This window comes from Hetaerina americana, unplaced genomic scaffold, assembly GCF_022747635.1.
Source record: "Hetaerina americana unplaced genomic scaffold, ioHetAmer1.1.p SCAF_3, whole genome shotgun sequence".
Classification (NCBI taxonomy): Eukaryota; Metazoa; Arthropoda; class Insecta; order Odonata; family Calopterygidae; genus Hetaerina; species Hetaerina americana.
The window spans coordinates 60396889-60413549 of NW_027286874.1; the positions used below are offsets into that span (position 1 = coordinate 60396889).

General features: G+C 34.5%; 1 protein-coding gene across 2 annotated transcripts in view; it reads right to left on the minus strand.

Annotated features, from left to right (window-relative positions):
- Nucleotides 1-3705: 3705 nt before the first annotated feature.
- LOC139690077 (V-type proton ATPase 116 kDa subunit a 1-like) overlaps nucleotides 3706-16661 on the minus strand; it is a 62345-nt gene continuing 49389 nt past the window's right edge. For both annotated transcript variants that reach the window (XM_071587279.1, XM_071587278.1), the window contains 10 exons: nucleotides 13646-13796; nucleotides 12087-12223; nucleotides 11341-11580; nucleotides 11091-11203; nucleotides 10810-10934; nucleotides 10559-10677; nucleotides 9814-9921; nucleotides 7443-7674; nucleotides 5051-5225; nucleotides 3706-3997 (listed from right to left, as the gene is read on the minus strand). In XM_071587279.1, the coding sequence (XP_071443380.1) occupies nucleotides 3895-3997; nucleotides 5051-5225; nucleotides 7443-7674; nucleotides 9814-9921; nucleotides 10559-10677; nucleotides 10810-10934; nucleotides 11091-11203; nucleotides 11341-11580; nucleotides 12087-12223; nucleotides 13646-13796 (1503 nt within the window). In that variant the 3' untranslated portion in view covers nucleotides 3706-3894. The remainder of the gene's footprint in view (nucleotides 3998-5050; nucleotides 5226-7442; nucleotides 7675-9813; nucleotides 9922-10558; nucleotides 10678-10809; nucleotides 10935-11090; nucleotides 11204-11340; nucleotides 11581-12086; nucleotides 12224-13645; nucleotides 13797-16661) is intronic.

The following is a 16661-nucleotide window of genomic DNA, read 5'->3' on the forward strand; positions in this document are numbered from 1 at the left end:
CCCCTTCCCCCCATAGGGGCTAGATGCATCTGTAGGCACCTCACTGAGAATCAGATATTGCACAGACTGCCTGTCATCTGGCTCTTCTCTTCGACTTATCTGGCATAGATGGCCAGGACCGAATACGATTGCTACCACCAGCACAGCTCTAGGGGTCATCAGAGTGGAAAATCCCTTCTACCATGTCAAGGTTTAAGTCCATGGGAGAGACCTGGGTATTACCATTTTAATTTTTTTTGGGCAATCTACCCGCTAAGAGAGGTTTTGGATGGACACAACTACCAAATAAATATCTAGCCTCTCCTAACAAAACACAACCAAAATCTTACTCTATCACAAAGTCACTCTTAATCTGTATAAAATTCCTTCCTCCCTTCATTTCGTCCGACATCCTTATTCTATTCCTGCCCCTTCCTCGTTTGCCCGACATTGTCCCCTCCATCACAATCTTCAACATCCCACTACCAATCAATATGCAATTAAAAACTATACTATTAAATTTTATTGATAGTAAAAACAATAAAATTATAAATTTTTCTAAAATTATTTAAGATATTCCAATTACCCATTGACTTGCAAAACCTATTTTTCTCTGCTAATAAATTCCACCTTTTTGGTTTTAAATTGTCCATCAAATGACTGATCCAAGAATCATCATGGAGTCATATGCTACATGTACATTAAAATGCAACAATTTCACAATGTAAAAGTCATTTTCCTTTTACGTTGTTACCCATAAGTATGATGAAATGATGATGAAATCTGGCTTATAAGTTCTACGGGATAATTAACTTCCCATGGAATTTATAAATCAAGATATGTCAACCATTCCACCCTTTTTATTTTCTTCTTGCTGAATTAGATGCCATTTTTACAATATTTAATTTTCTGCATGGAGGCAAGTTTTTTGTGCTATCTGGAAACTAACTAGCAATGTTTGTTGCTTTTGTGTTTCTTACCTTATTAAAAATACAACCATTGCAGCACAGTATCCTTACAAACTCTGTCTCCTTTAAGACATCCAAATTGCAATCTCTTTCACCTTCTGTACCAACAATAAAACAGTTTTCTGCTAAAATTTCTTCCAATACCCTCTCAATACCTAGCTTCATCCACTTTATCCTTCCTCCAACATCCCTAGCAAAGTCATTGTTTATATCACAGAAGCCATTTAATGATTGTTTGATTTTACATCTTTCTTTTCATATCAATTTGCCCATAATTTACTAATTTCAAAATCTCAATAGCTTTCAACTTGTACTCATCTAATTATTACGGAACATAGAACTTTACATTTTTGATACATTAAACCCATGTTCATGCATAATTATTTATTCAACATTTGCTTAACTTGAAGGATAATCTCATGATGTTTATTTATTTACACAAACAATTCACTCCAAATTAAAAATTTAAAACTTTGTCTAACTACAAGTATATAAGAGGAATGAGGCCTCCAAAATCTCTATATAAGAAAACACTCATGGATGTGATTTACACATCAGTTACTACAACAAATGTTCAGAAAATTCCATGAAGCCCATAGCCAACTATCTCATCCAAGTTCTAATTTACAAATCCAAAGTTGGTTGCCTTCTTTATCAGCTAAAAACTCATATGACGTATAATTTTTAATGGTATATGATAGTGGGTTTCAGCTACGATAACATTACTCTGAAATGTTCATTTTATCCTCCAAACAGATTATTTCAAGCATAATTTAACAACGGAGTTCTAATCAAGATGGTGTGGTGGCTATCATACTTGCTTCCCATCCAGAGGGTTTTCCCACCCGAGTTCAAATCCTGGCAGTGTTGAATATTTTTCAGTGGTATCTCGATCCCTAAATAAGGTGCTTTGTGTAGGGCACTTTGAGTGAGTATACCATCCGTCAGATGGAACCTCTTGGAGCCTTTCATAAAGAATAGGCTTATACCAATGTAGTGTGGGTTTCTCGGAAATGCCCACTAATGCTCTTCTCTCCCAAGGAAGAGTACCCCCCAGCAAACAAGGCATTGTATGGTGATGTAGTGTGGGTTTCTCGGAAACCCCGACTGATGATTATCTCTCCCAAGGAAGAGTACACCCCAGCAAACAAGACAATGTCCGCGACTGAATTCCCCCCTTTTTGCTACAATGTAGCTACTATGAAGTCATCCCTCCTCCCAAAGGAGCGATGGCCGCACTACCCTGATGCTTTATAAAGCGAGACAATCCTGGAGCAGTGTCCATTCCATTCCCCATTCCTACCCCGATGCCCTGCCTCTGAGTCTGTTGGTCGAGCCTACGACCACACCAGAGTTGCCTAGCCTTGCCCTGCACCTCTCCCGACATCCTGGGCCACCTCTGAGTCTGTCAATTGAGTCTATTACCACACCAGAGATGCTCAGCCTTGCTCCACTCACTTGTCCCTACTCCCTGGTGCCTGAACCCCATTGTTTAAAAAGGGTTAAATAAAGACTCTCTCATTCTGTGCTACTCCCCTAAATACTACTACTACTACTCTAATCCAGGGTCCTATTCTAGTTGGTAGATACATAACCATAGAATAACCGCAAAAGAATTTTACCACCATCAGAGGAGCTGCCCCAGTCACAAAAATTGGTTAGTGTATAGCCATGTTTTGAGACTTCACCACTCTTCTCCTAAACATTGCATCGCAACGTGTCATTACATCTACTTGGGTGATGATTGCTACCCAAATATAGGGAAAGCAGATTCTTATTTAATATCCATTTTAATGCTAGAGTGGTAAATAAATGCATCCCTGTTCTGTTTTATGGTTGGTGTCTATCAAAACCCTACGTTAAATGGTAGTAGTATACCAATAATTATAATATTCAAGAAAGTATCCTTAGTTACTTTAAAAAAGAAGTCTCCATTTAAATGGAAATGCATATTAGAGCACATCTCTGACTGAGCTCTTGACGTTTTTCCAAAATGTGGACAACATAAAAATAGGAGATGTAATACATAGTCTTTCCGGGAATTTTTTTTCATTGTGCATACGATATGATTGAGGAATTTGTGAATTTAGCAGCTCAAAAACTATTCACTAGGGTAAGAAAAAATATTCAATGGTACATTTTCATGAAAGTAGACTTTTTGGTTACATTTTGGATGAACCAGAAATTACTCCTTACTGTGGGATATTTACTTTTAATACCTCTCATTTTTAGTTAAATTTTCAAATTTGTATTACAATTTAATTTAAAAATTAAGTTAAGGTTTCCTACATCCGTACATCATGAAGTTCATCTAAGACTTAACACTTAGGAAATTATAAATTGTTCAATCGACTTTTCACAAAATATTTCTTTTACCATAGTATAAACTTGATGATTATGGATATCATTTTGTTTGGAGCTAAAATATTTAAAGATTACTTTCTCTGAAACTTTAATATTCTATAGATATCATTTAATGTTATCTCTAACAAACTACTTTTGAATTGAAAACTACCTGACCAATAAATAAACACACAAATTTAACAACTAATCAGAGCTAAGGATTTATTCTATTTTTAAGGGCTATGCTGAAGTGATTTATAGAATTTTTGAAAGCACATGTAACTGGGCAATTAGAGTTGGTCTGCAATTTGGGAACGGAGAGGTACCAATATATTAATTTACTGAAATGGCATAATAAAGAAAAAATATATTCTCTTACTTTCAAATTTATGATACAAGAAACTTAACACAACAGTTTATTTAAATGTGTCAATGAATACCTTGCATTAGATTTTTAAGTTTTATTCTGAAACAAATGATTAATAACTTTGGTTTTTAAATGCTACAAGTTATTGAAAGTGGGATGAAAAACATTGATTAACTTTTCAATATGATACCAACACATGGACTGGAAATCTACATAAATTAATGGCTGTAAATATTTCTAATCATCATCTTTCTTATCTTCATCATCCAGTATGGCTTTGAATGAGAAAGGCTGGTACGCATATCCTTCACCAATATAAAATTTGCTCATGAACTCCACCCTATAAATAAAATTAATTCATGTTTTAGGATAAAGTCGAGAGCGGATATGTATTTTTAAAATGAAAAAAAATTGACAGAGAAATAATATAAAAATATCAATTTATGATAACCAAAAGCATAAATAATGTCTGCAAGCATAATATTTTAGGGCTATAGTATTTTTCACTGCAGGTTTATGTTTGAAACTAGGGATTAAAGAAATAGATTTATCTTCTGCATTTGATAAAATTCAAACAATTCCTGTGAGCTTCTGGGAAGTTGAAGAAATGCCAATTGGTGAAGTTTCTGTTCTTTGAGAGCTGGCTTCAATTAGAAAAGCAAATAAGGAGGAAACATGCAAATCTTTACTACCTCAGAAGTGTTTCGACAGCTTAACTAAGTCCATATGGTGTAGTAAAATTTTAAAGATCAAGAAACTCAAATCACCCATTTTAATATATGTGAAATTACTTAAGCTATTATAACTAAGGAAGCACAAAATAAATTAAATAGAATGGAAAACAATTGTTTATAAAATGCAGAAAGGAAAATGGGTGGACCGAGATATAGTAAAACCATTCTAAAAACATCCACTTAGCAAAGGAATTATGAGAGAGAGAATATGATCTAAGTTTTCTTCAGGAAAGGATATTTTCCAAAATGACTGCAGACATCTTTTGTGGTAGTTAATATTGAAGTATAAGTGGATGCAGAAAATAATGGTTGAAAATCTACATGTGGATTATCTAGAAGTCCTATATATTTTTGATTTGGGAATAATACAATACGTAGGGATTCTCAAAAGCTCTAAGAGATACTTGCTGATTAATAAGCATATCCATCATTCTATCCTTTATATCAATTGTAATATGGTTGACGAGCATTGATCAATACAATAGTGAAGTCCTAACTCCTAAGAATGACAAATTACTCTTTCTTCAAAAAAGCCATGAAAATATTGCCACTGCATCTCCTCCTCCTGTTAGCACATATCCCCCTCTATTACTCTGATCATTAAATGAAAAAAATTCCAAGAAAAAATATTAGCTCATAAATATGAATGTTTTACTCACCAATGGAGCCTTAAGGTATGAAGAAATGCTGATAATCCTTCCATCAAAACCAAAATGGCAAGCGTAAAAACTGCCCAGATTGCAAAAATGACATAAATGGCAATGCATCCAATGAAGCCAGGGAATAGTATAAAGCCTCTTCTCAGCACCATATTCCATAGCACCTCTGATAACTCTGAGAAAACAAAGAGTAAAAATTGTGATTTAAGAATATATGCAGCTTCCTAAGAAACTTAATTCCAATGACCAAAACTTAGTTCTCGTAACCATATATCTCATATATTGCCACTTAATTTTTACCAATACCTTTATGCAACATACATTATTTTGTATTATTGTATGGTCATCCCCTGAATTGCAAATTTCTCTTTTTTTTCCTGTAAACTTACATAGCTATGAACTCTTAAATGAATGCTCACTTATTAAACAAAGTTATCATAACTACAATTTTTCCTTATTGATTTAAATACCCAATACAGTGGGTTAATGTCCTAATGGGCACCATCCCTTGTCGTAGGAATTTGCATTGGAAATAATATGAACAAGGGAAATAAAATATCCAGGGAAACCCATACCTAAGTAGCGCTGTGACTTTGCAGATTTTTCTAAGGTTTAGGGAAGAAAACTCTGAAAGGATATTGGCTGATTTTCCTTATTGGGGATCGGGCACTGTGCTGACCACACAATCCATTAAAAAGGAAAAGTAGTAATTTACCATTACTATGCCCTGGAAGAGGATTGGAACTAACAGAATTAGACTCAAGATATTTCAAAAGACTTTGAGAATCAGAATTTGTAACATAGGCACTCTGGCAGTCCTTGGTTCAGTGGACATTTTGGCCAAAGAACTTGTAAATATAATATAACAATGTAACATAATGAAACATTACCTAACATTACAATATATTATATCTCATATGTATATAAACATATATATTTTTTGTGGGCATCAGCAGTCCACTAGTAGAGCATTGTATTAGTAACCGGAGGGCCTGGTTTTGATTTCAGGGAAAACCTCTCTGGGAACCCTTAGCTGCACCCAAGCAATGTGATTTTGTGGGTACCAGCTCTTCTTGGGAAACAATAACCAGCACAGGGAAAGGAACTGACCACCCTACCCTGATTGTGAATTTCACATAATACAAATAAGTTTTTGATATCTTTTGAAAATAGTTGTTTTAACACTACTTATATTTCTAACTATGTATGATAACAATTGATGAATTTTAATCTACCATGGATTTTCCAAATCAAAGTTTCTGGAAAATATGGGGCAATCAGTGTTTGCTTTCTAACTGAGTTAACTCTCTTCAATGAACATTTTGTGGCTTGGATGGCAATTAAATCAAGTGCTGATTTGCCAGAAGTAGAAATATTTTACTGCTTTCTTTCATGTTTAAGCATTGGATCACTAAAGTTGTTAATTAAGAAGTGGCAGATTCCATAAATTTTGCACTCAACTCTTATGGTGAAACTGCAGAAAATAAATTTGAATTCAGGAAAAACCAAGGTACAAGAGAGGCAATAATCAGCTTGCAAATACTAGCCAAAAATATGGTCAATGGAAACAAGTCATAATATGTGGCACATATGGACACTTAAAAACATCAAATGGAACCATATGTGCAAAATACCAGACTTGCTTGGAATAGACTACAATGACAGAAGAATATCAATCACCTCTGCAACTGTGAGTTCCTCATAAATTTTCAGATCCTCATCTGAATATGATGAATAGCAATGAAACCCAGGTAATTCTAATGAAAATTCTTTTTTGAAATATCAAGTGAGTTTATTTCATTTTTAACCAGATGCACAAAATGATGGCAGATATGCACAGCCTGTTCATGCTAAGAGGGAAACTTGTTTCCTAAGCAAGCACTATTTTGGTCATATAGTTACCATTACCATAACTTGAATTTTAGATCTCAGGAAAAGAAAAGCAAGGAAATGCCAATGAATACTCCCAAATGTCATACCATAATGTCATTGCATCCACAAGGATATTATTATTATCAGGTAATCTACCGGTTAAGGTAGGTATCCACAAGGATACACTCTAAAAATATAGATGTGTATGTCAACAACATTCACTGCTTTCTTGGAGATTTTTTGTAAGCAAAATAATCTTTTTCATCAAAAGGCTATGATGAGAAGAAAGTCAACTTTTCTTTCTGACCTTTCCTACACTCAGATAGAGGACAACTAAACTTGCTAATAATTTTATTTCAATGACAATGAAGATGGGGATACAAATGTAAAATTAATAGTAATACTTAATTCAAGATCCATGACTAATTAAACTAACCACATCAGCTATTTACATCAGTATTCATACTGATAACTTCAGAGAGTAATCTAAATATTTGGGACTCAGCTATGGCAAACTTACGTCCATGAGCAAGAGACAATGCCCAGAGCCGAAGATATGAGGCAGTGTGTGAGATGGTGCTCAGAATATATTCAATGGTATGAATTGCTTGGAGGATGAATATATCCGAGAAAGCTCCTTCTTCATGGGGATCAGCAGGTTCTTCAGTGCGGCTTTGCCTTCTCCCAGCATTATTTTCAATATCATTCAACTCCACTCCGTTGTCCTGCTGAATTTCGCCATTTGTGAGGAGCTTGTGAAAGAAAAATTAAGTTAAAGTTTATATAAATGTAGGAATAAAATTCATTAGGAAGAATTTTAAAGTCAGATGGTTTTACCCACCTAAATGAAATCATCATGAGTTATCTCATCATGCTTAACTTCTGAGGAAAAATATAATTTGGGCTTTGGTGAGTTTTAAAAATTCAATTGTTCCTGGCTCAACTTTGTGGAAATTCATTTTAATTAAATGAAGAGTACAATGTATCTTTCCACTGTCTTTAATTCAACGTGAACAAAAGACAGTGGAAAAATACATTGTACTCTTCATTTAATTTTGGTGAGTTTTCTTTGCCTTCTATGGTGACATTAATATCTGATCATCATTTGATGCTCACATTAAATTTCTTAGAGATACAGATAATCCAAACTTTAAAATGGCATCTAAGAGGACCTAGAAGCTCATTTAAACCATTATCTAAAATGGGCCACTTTGACTTTGCAGCCATAGTGACAGGTAAAGGGGGTTTGACAAGATACCGTGTGACTTGTTACTGATTTTGGTTGCCTCTAGGAGGCCATCACAAGGCCTCATACTGCAAAAACTCCTGTTACCTCCTGGTGCTGGCCTTTACTTTGCACATGACACAATAATTAGAAGTACATTACACAATAATCAGAAGTATTCCAAAACATCCCAATAGTTTGTATCATGTTAAGCAGCCAGCAACAAGCCTTCATTTTGCAGTTATTAGAATTAATTATTGCCTATCCTGATCAAGTTCTCAATATATCTTGATAGTTTTCAAGGAGTAAATGAAAAAAGATTTGAATCCCTTCACCCTCCCCTACACAATGATTTTTTTTCCCAAAAGTGCTTTTGCTTCTTTTCCAATGGTATCACTAAAGAAGTTGTGGCAGCAATCAAACTTGATGCTAGGATCATTTTAGTCACAAATGAGAAGAAGATGAGAAGAAGAAACAGCCTTAACTTTAAAGGGCCAGATCAGGCGAGAAAGATTTTGCACAAAGCAGTGCTGTATGCTGGAAAAGAAAATACTTGGTTTCCCCAAAAACATTTCTATTAAGCATGACCTAGGTTTTGACTTACAAAGTCATCATCAAGGACTGGTGATGGCACCAAAGACATCAGGATGACTTGGTAAGTCAACACCTAGGTTGTGCTTAATAAAAACGTACGTGGAAGAACCAAGTATTTTCTTTTCTGGTATGAATCGCTTCCACAAAGTGATGCCTCCAACCATCCTGGTCAGGGCTGTATGCTACAAGTGGAAGCAACTGTAGAATTACAATGGCTACTACATGTTACAGCATTTTATTGATGTAAAGCTTTCCCACTTCTTCAAACTTTTCAGTAAGATATTAGTCGCAGGAAAATTGATCAGAAGATAAGACAAAAGATGTCCAACTTAGTTAACCTTATGAAGGTATTTTTTTCATGGCGAAAGAATGCCACCAAACCCTGAAAACCATTTTAAAAAATTTTGGAAGGTAAATTGTATTTGAATGAGAATGAGAAGTTGTAAACACACTATTTGTAAGTGTTTTTAGTTAAAATTATCATTCTTACAAAGTAAATTTATTATAATATTACCATAAAGCAAACTTCCATAGGCATAAAAATTTTTATAAAAAAACAAAATATAAATTTACAAATGAAAAAAAACCAAAGAATTTTGCTTGAAAGTTTAATTTTCAAGTACATATGGAATTTCATGAAGTTTACACGGTGCTACAGGCAGCGGGTTATTTCTAGGCATTGGACCAGAGTTTAAGAAACAATTTGAGAACCTATTATGTTTAAGTATGGGCAGCTCCACAGAGAAGGGAGATGTAATATTTTGAATTCAAATTCTTTCAAATCCATTTTTTAATCAGTCTCCCATATGCAGCAAAATGCATAAATTTCAATTAGGTGAGAGAGCATGGAAAATGTGCAATATGATGCATTGTAGAAATATTTATACTCGGCACTGAATCTGTTTTTTCTCTAGAGACTTCTTAAGTATGAATTCCAAAGTTTCATTAAGACACTTTTGGAACAAAAAATTAATCTGCAGTATAATGGAAAACCACAACTTAGTTACATGTTCTTATCAACTATTTGGATAATATTATAGACTATTATAAGATGCTGTACATTTTTGCTTACATGTTTTTTTGATGATGAACGCTTGAAGAGGATATACAAGGGCTTTCCTAGGAGAAGAAATGGAATGCACAGCAGAGCCACAACCACCAGGCCAAGTTGAACTTCTTCCTGTTGGCAAAAATAGGGAATTTAATACATCAGAGGTACTACTTCAGCAAAGTAAGTGATGATTAAAAATATATGCCACATTGTCTTTCTTATGCATTCAAATTTAACTACACTAGCATGAAATTTCATCCTTCAATCTTCAATTAAATTTTTTCCATAAACAGGGTAAAAATGAATATTGTATGGGCGTTGAAAAGCTGAGAATGGGATGGGAGGGAGGTGACAAACCCAGAGAATTCTTTGAATGGCACCAACTCATGCCAATCCACTAGCTTAATGTTTGTACTAACTGCACTTAACTAGTCCGGCACAGAGAAAATATATCCAACCCCTGCAAACTTCAAAATCCCTCACTTTACGTCTATAATGAGTACAGTTTAGAATCAGAAATAAAATTTCAGAGAATACTGATATTTCTTAATTTCTTTCAGGCTAAAAGAAAATATGCAATGAAACTTTTTACACATCTCAGCAAGTTTGATCACTTTATGGGAGAAATATAAAACCTGAAAATAAACTTGAAATAGTTTTGAATATGGGTATTACCTTATAATTGTACTTATGTAAGAGTCCATTCATTTTATTCTTTACCAAAATTTTAAAAAGACAGTATGAAATGCAGAATAGTTGATTATACCTGATATGGATAAATGGTCGGATAGCAATTCTTCTCATCATACTCCATAGGTTTGAACATCATCATGTTTATAAATGTGATAAGTACTGAAGGTGCACATCTGGTACCCCACTTCAGGGCTGTCAAAAAGAATTTAACTTTAGTATTTAGTTAATACCTAGAAAACACCATTGTATAACAAATGATTATTTAAATTACATATAGTATGCATTACGAGCAATTATCGCAAAAAATTCTGAAAAAATACGCACAGTTGGATGCACTGAAAAGGACCCATTTCAGGACCATTAGCACTACCATGTACAAGAAAAGAAGAGCCAAGAAAAGTATTTGGGGGATGAACTGAAGGATGATGTTGATCTTTTTCTTGTAATAACTAGAGGAAAGTAAAATATGATTACTCACAAGGCAATGCAAAATTTAAAGTTATAGTAATGCTTAACTTTTTTTACAATCATCATATATATGAAGCATAAAATACTAAATGAGAAATCTCATGCTAAGAGTAATAACTGCCATTTTATCAACTTACACGTGGTTTCCAACACTGAGGCAAACTCCAAAAAGCATGTGGACCACTCCAATTATAATGGAGAGTTTCATTTTGAATGAATTTTGAAATATGATTTTATTATCTGGGGCTAACTAAGAAAAACATATTAAGATTACATAATTAAATACATCTACAATAAAGTTGAAGATATTTCCAGAAAGTAGACTTATTTACATATGCATATAAACTCAAAACAAACTTTTCAAATGAATGAATCACAGAAACATACCTGCCAAACAGGATCAAATCCAAAAGGATAAGGATACTGAGTATAACTTTCTTCAAATGCTGGGTCCAATGATAATTCTCCATTACTCAAGAGAGTAGACTCATTATAAGGATTTTTCCAACTCGAACCAAATATATTAAAAGATTTAGAGAACACATCATTGTATATCAGGCCTGTGTATATGGAAAAGATTCCCATAAGGAGAATGAGGTATCTTCCACCAAAAAATATGTTCCATATCTGAAATGAAATTGAAAATTAACTCTTTTAAAAAATAGATGTTTTAAATATTTAAACAATGGAACAGAAAACTCTTTTAGTTGCTGTGATATCAAGGAGATCAGTAGACAACTGGTAGCTGAGAAATATTTTACAACTCATTAATTAGCGCAGTTATCAGAAACCAAAACTGTACAAATCCAATTTAGAAATGGCAAACACTTAATATAACCACTTAAACATGTACCCATAAATTATATGTCAATAGATAAGCAATACCAACAGTGTATAGATTTATCTTTCTATTATAATATTTAACCAATAATTGACCTAGTTTGAGACTATGAGCCATAATTACCTTATTATTAGAGGCTTAGATGAAGTTTTAGAATACATGACAAACAGAAAAATTTTGCTTGTTCATCTGAACTTGAAATGTACTGGTTATACCCATTTCAAACAAATTTACTTAGATAACTAAGGCCATAAACTACTATAATGCATGTGGACATATTCCTGAGACTTACCTCTCCCCCTCTGGATTGAGAAAGTTTTTTTTCATAAATAACCATCCATGCAGCAAATAAAGTAACAATCAGACCATGACCACAGTCTCCAAACATCACTCCAAATAAAAATGGAAATGTTACTGTGGAATACAAAGCTGAAAAAAACAAAAATATAAACTGTGTTTCATAATTAAAGATACTTTCACAAGTGTTTATATCAAAATAGTTCTGAAAATACAGTATTTCCCAGCCCATAAGGTAACAAAAATATACAAAATAGACTTAACCAAGTTTTCCAAGGAGATGCAAGACCATTGTTCACATTAGTGTTCATCAAGATTTAATTTTATGCATCCCTTACAATTTATTTCATCAATAAATAAAATCACAATTACGTATGATATCAAATTTTATTCAATGTACCTATGGTTAAATTAAGAGTTAAAACTTTGATTGCAAAAGAAACACTTGGTTTTTCCACATAAAATATTTATTCACGACCTAGGTTTCGACGCTCAGCGTCATCTTCAGGTACCTGAAGAATTTATATTTAAATAAAATATTTTTTCACGACCTAGGTTTCGACGCTCAGCGTCATCTTCAGGTACCTGAAGATGACGCTGAGCGTCGAAACCTAGGTTGTGAATAAATATTTTATGTGGAAAAACCAAGTGTTTCTTTTGCAATATGTATCGTTTCCACAAAGTGACGCCTGAAGTATCTCCTTTAAAACTTTGAGTTAAGTTTATTATGTCACAATGCAACAATTTCAGAGTGTAAAAATCAATTGCCTTGACTGAGATCCCGGCAATAAGTAATGCATTCTGCAGCTAAGTAATGTATATCAGCAGATGACTCCGTCAAAAGTTACTGCTGCGGCATCTCCTGCAATTTCTTGGAATTTATTAAGTTAATTTTAGGGAGAATTTTGGAGTGAAAGAAGATGTAGTGTCGGGGATAGAGAAAGGTATGTTACTATGGTTTGGACACACAGAGAGGAAGAATGAAAGGAGAAAGTCAAAACAAGCATACAAGATGAGTGTGGATGCGAGACTAGGATGAGTTTGACCTCAGTGAATGCACCTCAATCAAATTGAGGACATTTTTAGCAAAAGTCATTTAGGAGTACCCTAAATAAGTTAATAACAATGTACCCACCTAAACAGTAAAAGTTTAAAAGGCTCTCAAAAGAAATTTCAATCATTGTAGTGTTGATATTTGGCTCTGTTGACCAACAAATTTTCAGACCACTGCACTATGTGAAAGTGAAGAAGATTTTGAGCATGAGAAAAGTGAAAACCATAGCAAAAATAACTGCTGAAATGATTTATTAGCAGTGATGATGAATTTCTGGAATGCTATGTTGAATAAATGTTAATATAGCTGCTAATTTATTAATGTAACAATTCCATTTTCATAGTATTAAGTTGATATTAAAATACTTTGACCCTAACCTGTTTGATCCAAGCAACTTTCTAGAATTCTAATTGGAAAAACCACAGTACATCATATGAGACAACACATATTATGAGCCAGGAAATATGGTAAGTACCTCTTAAAGCTGTTCCATAACTTACCAGGATTCAACTCACGATATGATGCCATTCCATATGCATCAATCACCACTTGGAAAGCATTTGTGAATTTATTTGTCCGATGAAATGTTGGGGGTACTTCAGAAGTATCCACCACATTTAAGAATGACGGAATAGAACTGCCGCTGGTTTCCTGTGTGGTGAAAAGTAACATTATCACAAATTGGAAAGCAAAATATACAATTGGCAATTATTCATACAGAAAGCCTTGAGTAATGCATTCTGATTCCATTTTAAAGTGCAGATTACCCGGAATATTATTTCATGAATTCTAAAATGATAATATAGCCTGAAGCCTAATAGAGGAAAATATAACCAGTCACAAACAAAAAAAAGGAAATAGAAGTATTCAAACTAATTGGGAGAGCAAATACTAGAGAAGTGTTCAACTAAATCAAAGGATAATTAAAGATCACCTTTCTTCAAAACAATAATGTCAACAGTAATGACAGCTATCCCAGGTCAGGAAACAGTTACATAAGGATTAAAAATCAGTATATTGAGTATGTGCAGGGACTTCAAAATGATCTTAAAAAAACAATTAGGTACTGAACAGATGTCCTCTGATAATTCTGCCACTACCATTCCCAAAAAAACTTATACCATGCAATTCTAAACAACACTAGCTACAGCAGCAATTCAAATTCCTATGCATTCTAATACCTTTCAATTACTTTAGTTAATGGTCCATTTATGAGCATTGTTTCTGTAATAAATCAAGATATTATTAACAGATTTCACAGATACATATATTGGTAATGCATGGAAGTTAATCACAATTATTTATTTTCACAATGTAACACAGAGCGGGACATTGATCCCTAATAAAAATCATATGACTGATGAACATGAATCCCAGGTTCATATCATAGGAAATGGATAAGGACTCATCTTAAAATCCAAGCAGTTTAATTTTCTGGTTACAGGGAATTGATTCATACAAAAGGGCCAGGAGCTGACCAACCTTCCATAAAAATGTGTATTCACTTAACTTAAGGCTTTTCTCAAGGTGAACTCCTATTATATCAAAAATATTTTCTGGTTGATTGGTGTAGACAATTGATACTATGCATAGTCATTTTATTGGCACTGCAACATATATATATATATATATATATATATATATATATATATATATATATATATATATATATATATATATATATATATATATATTTATTTATTTATTTATTTATTTATTTATATATTTATTTTTTTTTAGGTAATCTACACAAAATCCATCATCCTACTCTATATCAGGTCCCTCTTCATCTCTGAGTACTTTCTTCCTCCCTTCATCCCGTCGAACATCCCTATCCTGTTCCTTCCCTTTCCTCTTTTGCCCAACATTCTCCCCTCTATCACAGTCTTCAACATACCACTGCCGGCCAACACCCCCTTCATCCACTTTTCCTACCTCCTTAGGATTGCTCCCAACAAACCCCTCTCTTCGCCCACCATACCAAGTACTTCCTCATTTGTTTTCTTCTCTGTCCATTTCACCTTCTCCATTCTTCTCCAGACCCACATTTCAAAAGCCTCCAATCTATGTCTATCCTCCTGCTTCAATGACCACGTTTCCGCGCCGTACATAGCTATGCTCCACATCAAAGTTTTTACGAGTCTTTTCTTAACATCCTTACTCAAAGTCCCCGTCATCAACTCCCTCCTCCTCGTGAAAGCCTCTTTGCCTAGCGCAATTCTTCTCCTTACGTCCCTACTACTTTGACCGTGTTGGTCCAAAATACTACCGAGATACGTAAACTGTTCTACCTGCTCTAGTTTTTGCCCTCCTATTTTAATGTTAAGCTTGCCCTTTTTCTTTCTAGAAAATCGCATAACCTTTGTTTTATTAATGTTGATTCTCATCCCATACCTGTCGCACTGAATTTCCAATTCACTCAGCAATGCTTGCAGCCCCTTGGCTGACTGACAAACTAAAGCTTGGTCATCAGCAAACCTAACTGATTTTACGAATTCCCCGCCCACTTTCATTCCTACCTCTAGTTCTTCCCATGCCTCTTTGATCATTTCCTCTGCATACAGGTTGAACAGCAACGGTGATAATGGGCAACCTTGCCTTACACCCCTTCCTAACACTGCCCATCCGGACTCCCCGTTTCCCACCCGCACCTAAGCAGTCTGAGACATGTACAGGTTGCGTATTAGCCTCCTTTCCCTTCAATCTATTCCTATTTTCTTCAATATACTCATTAGCTTTTCCCAATTTACTCTGTCAAATGCTTTTTCGAAATCTACGAAACAGGCAAATACCTCCTGGTTGTGTTCTATATTCCTCTTGATTAATAATCTCATTACTGCAATGGCATCATGCGTACCTCTCCCCTTCCTAAACCCAAACTGATCATCCCCTAAGTAATCATTTGCCCTACTCTCTATCCTTTTGTTTATGATCCTGAGAACAACTTTAGCTGCGTGGGATATCAAACTAATTGTCCTATAGTCCTCACATGACGTGGCCTTTACCTTTTTCGGAATAGGAACTAAAACTGATCTCACAAAGTCTTCCGGCCCGATACCTTCCTCATAAATACTACGAATCAGCCCATATAGCCTCTTCCTCCCACATTTCCCTAAACATTTCAATAGTTCCACGGGAATGTTATCCACCCCCACGGCCTTATTTAGTTTCATCTCCCTTAATGCCCTTTCTATCTCATTGTCTAGTATGCCTGGACCTAAGCTGTCCTGCTTTACATCATATTCTTTTTCAATGTCTAACTTTGTTGGTCTGAGTTTTTTACTATACAGTTCTTCTATATACTCCTTCCATCTCTCTTGGATCTTTCCTGCATCAACTATTACCTTACCCGCCTTATCTCTAACTGTTAGCGTAGCTCTTCCTTTCTTACTTCCCGATAAAGATTTAACTTTGCTGTAGAGGACACTGATTTCACCCTTCCTCTGCAGACTTTCCATATCCTTGCACTGCGTCTTCCACCATGCTTCTTTTGCTTTATTTGTTGCCCACCTCAAT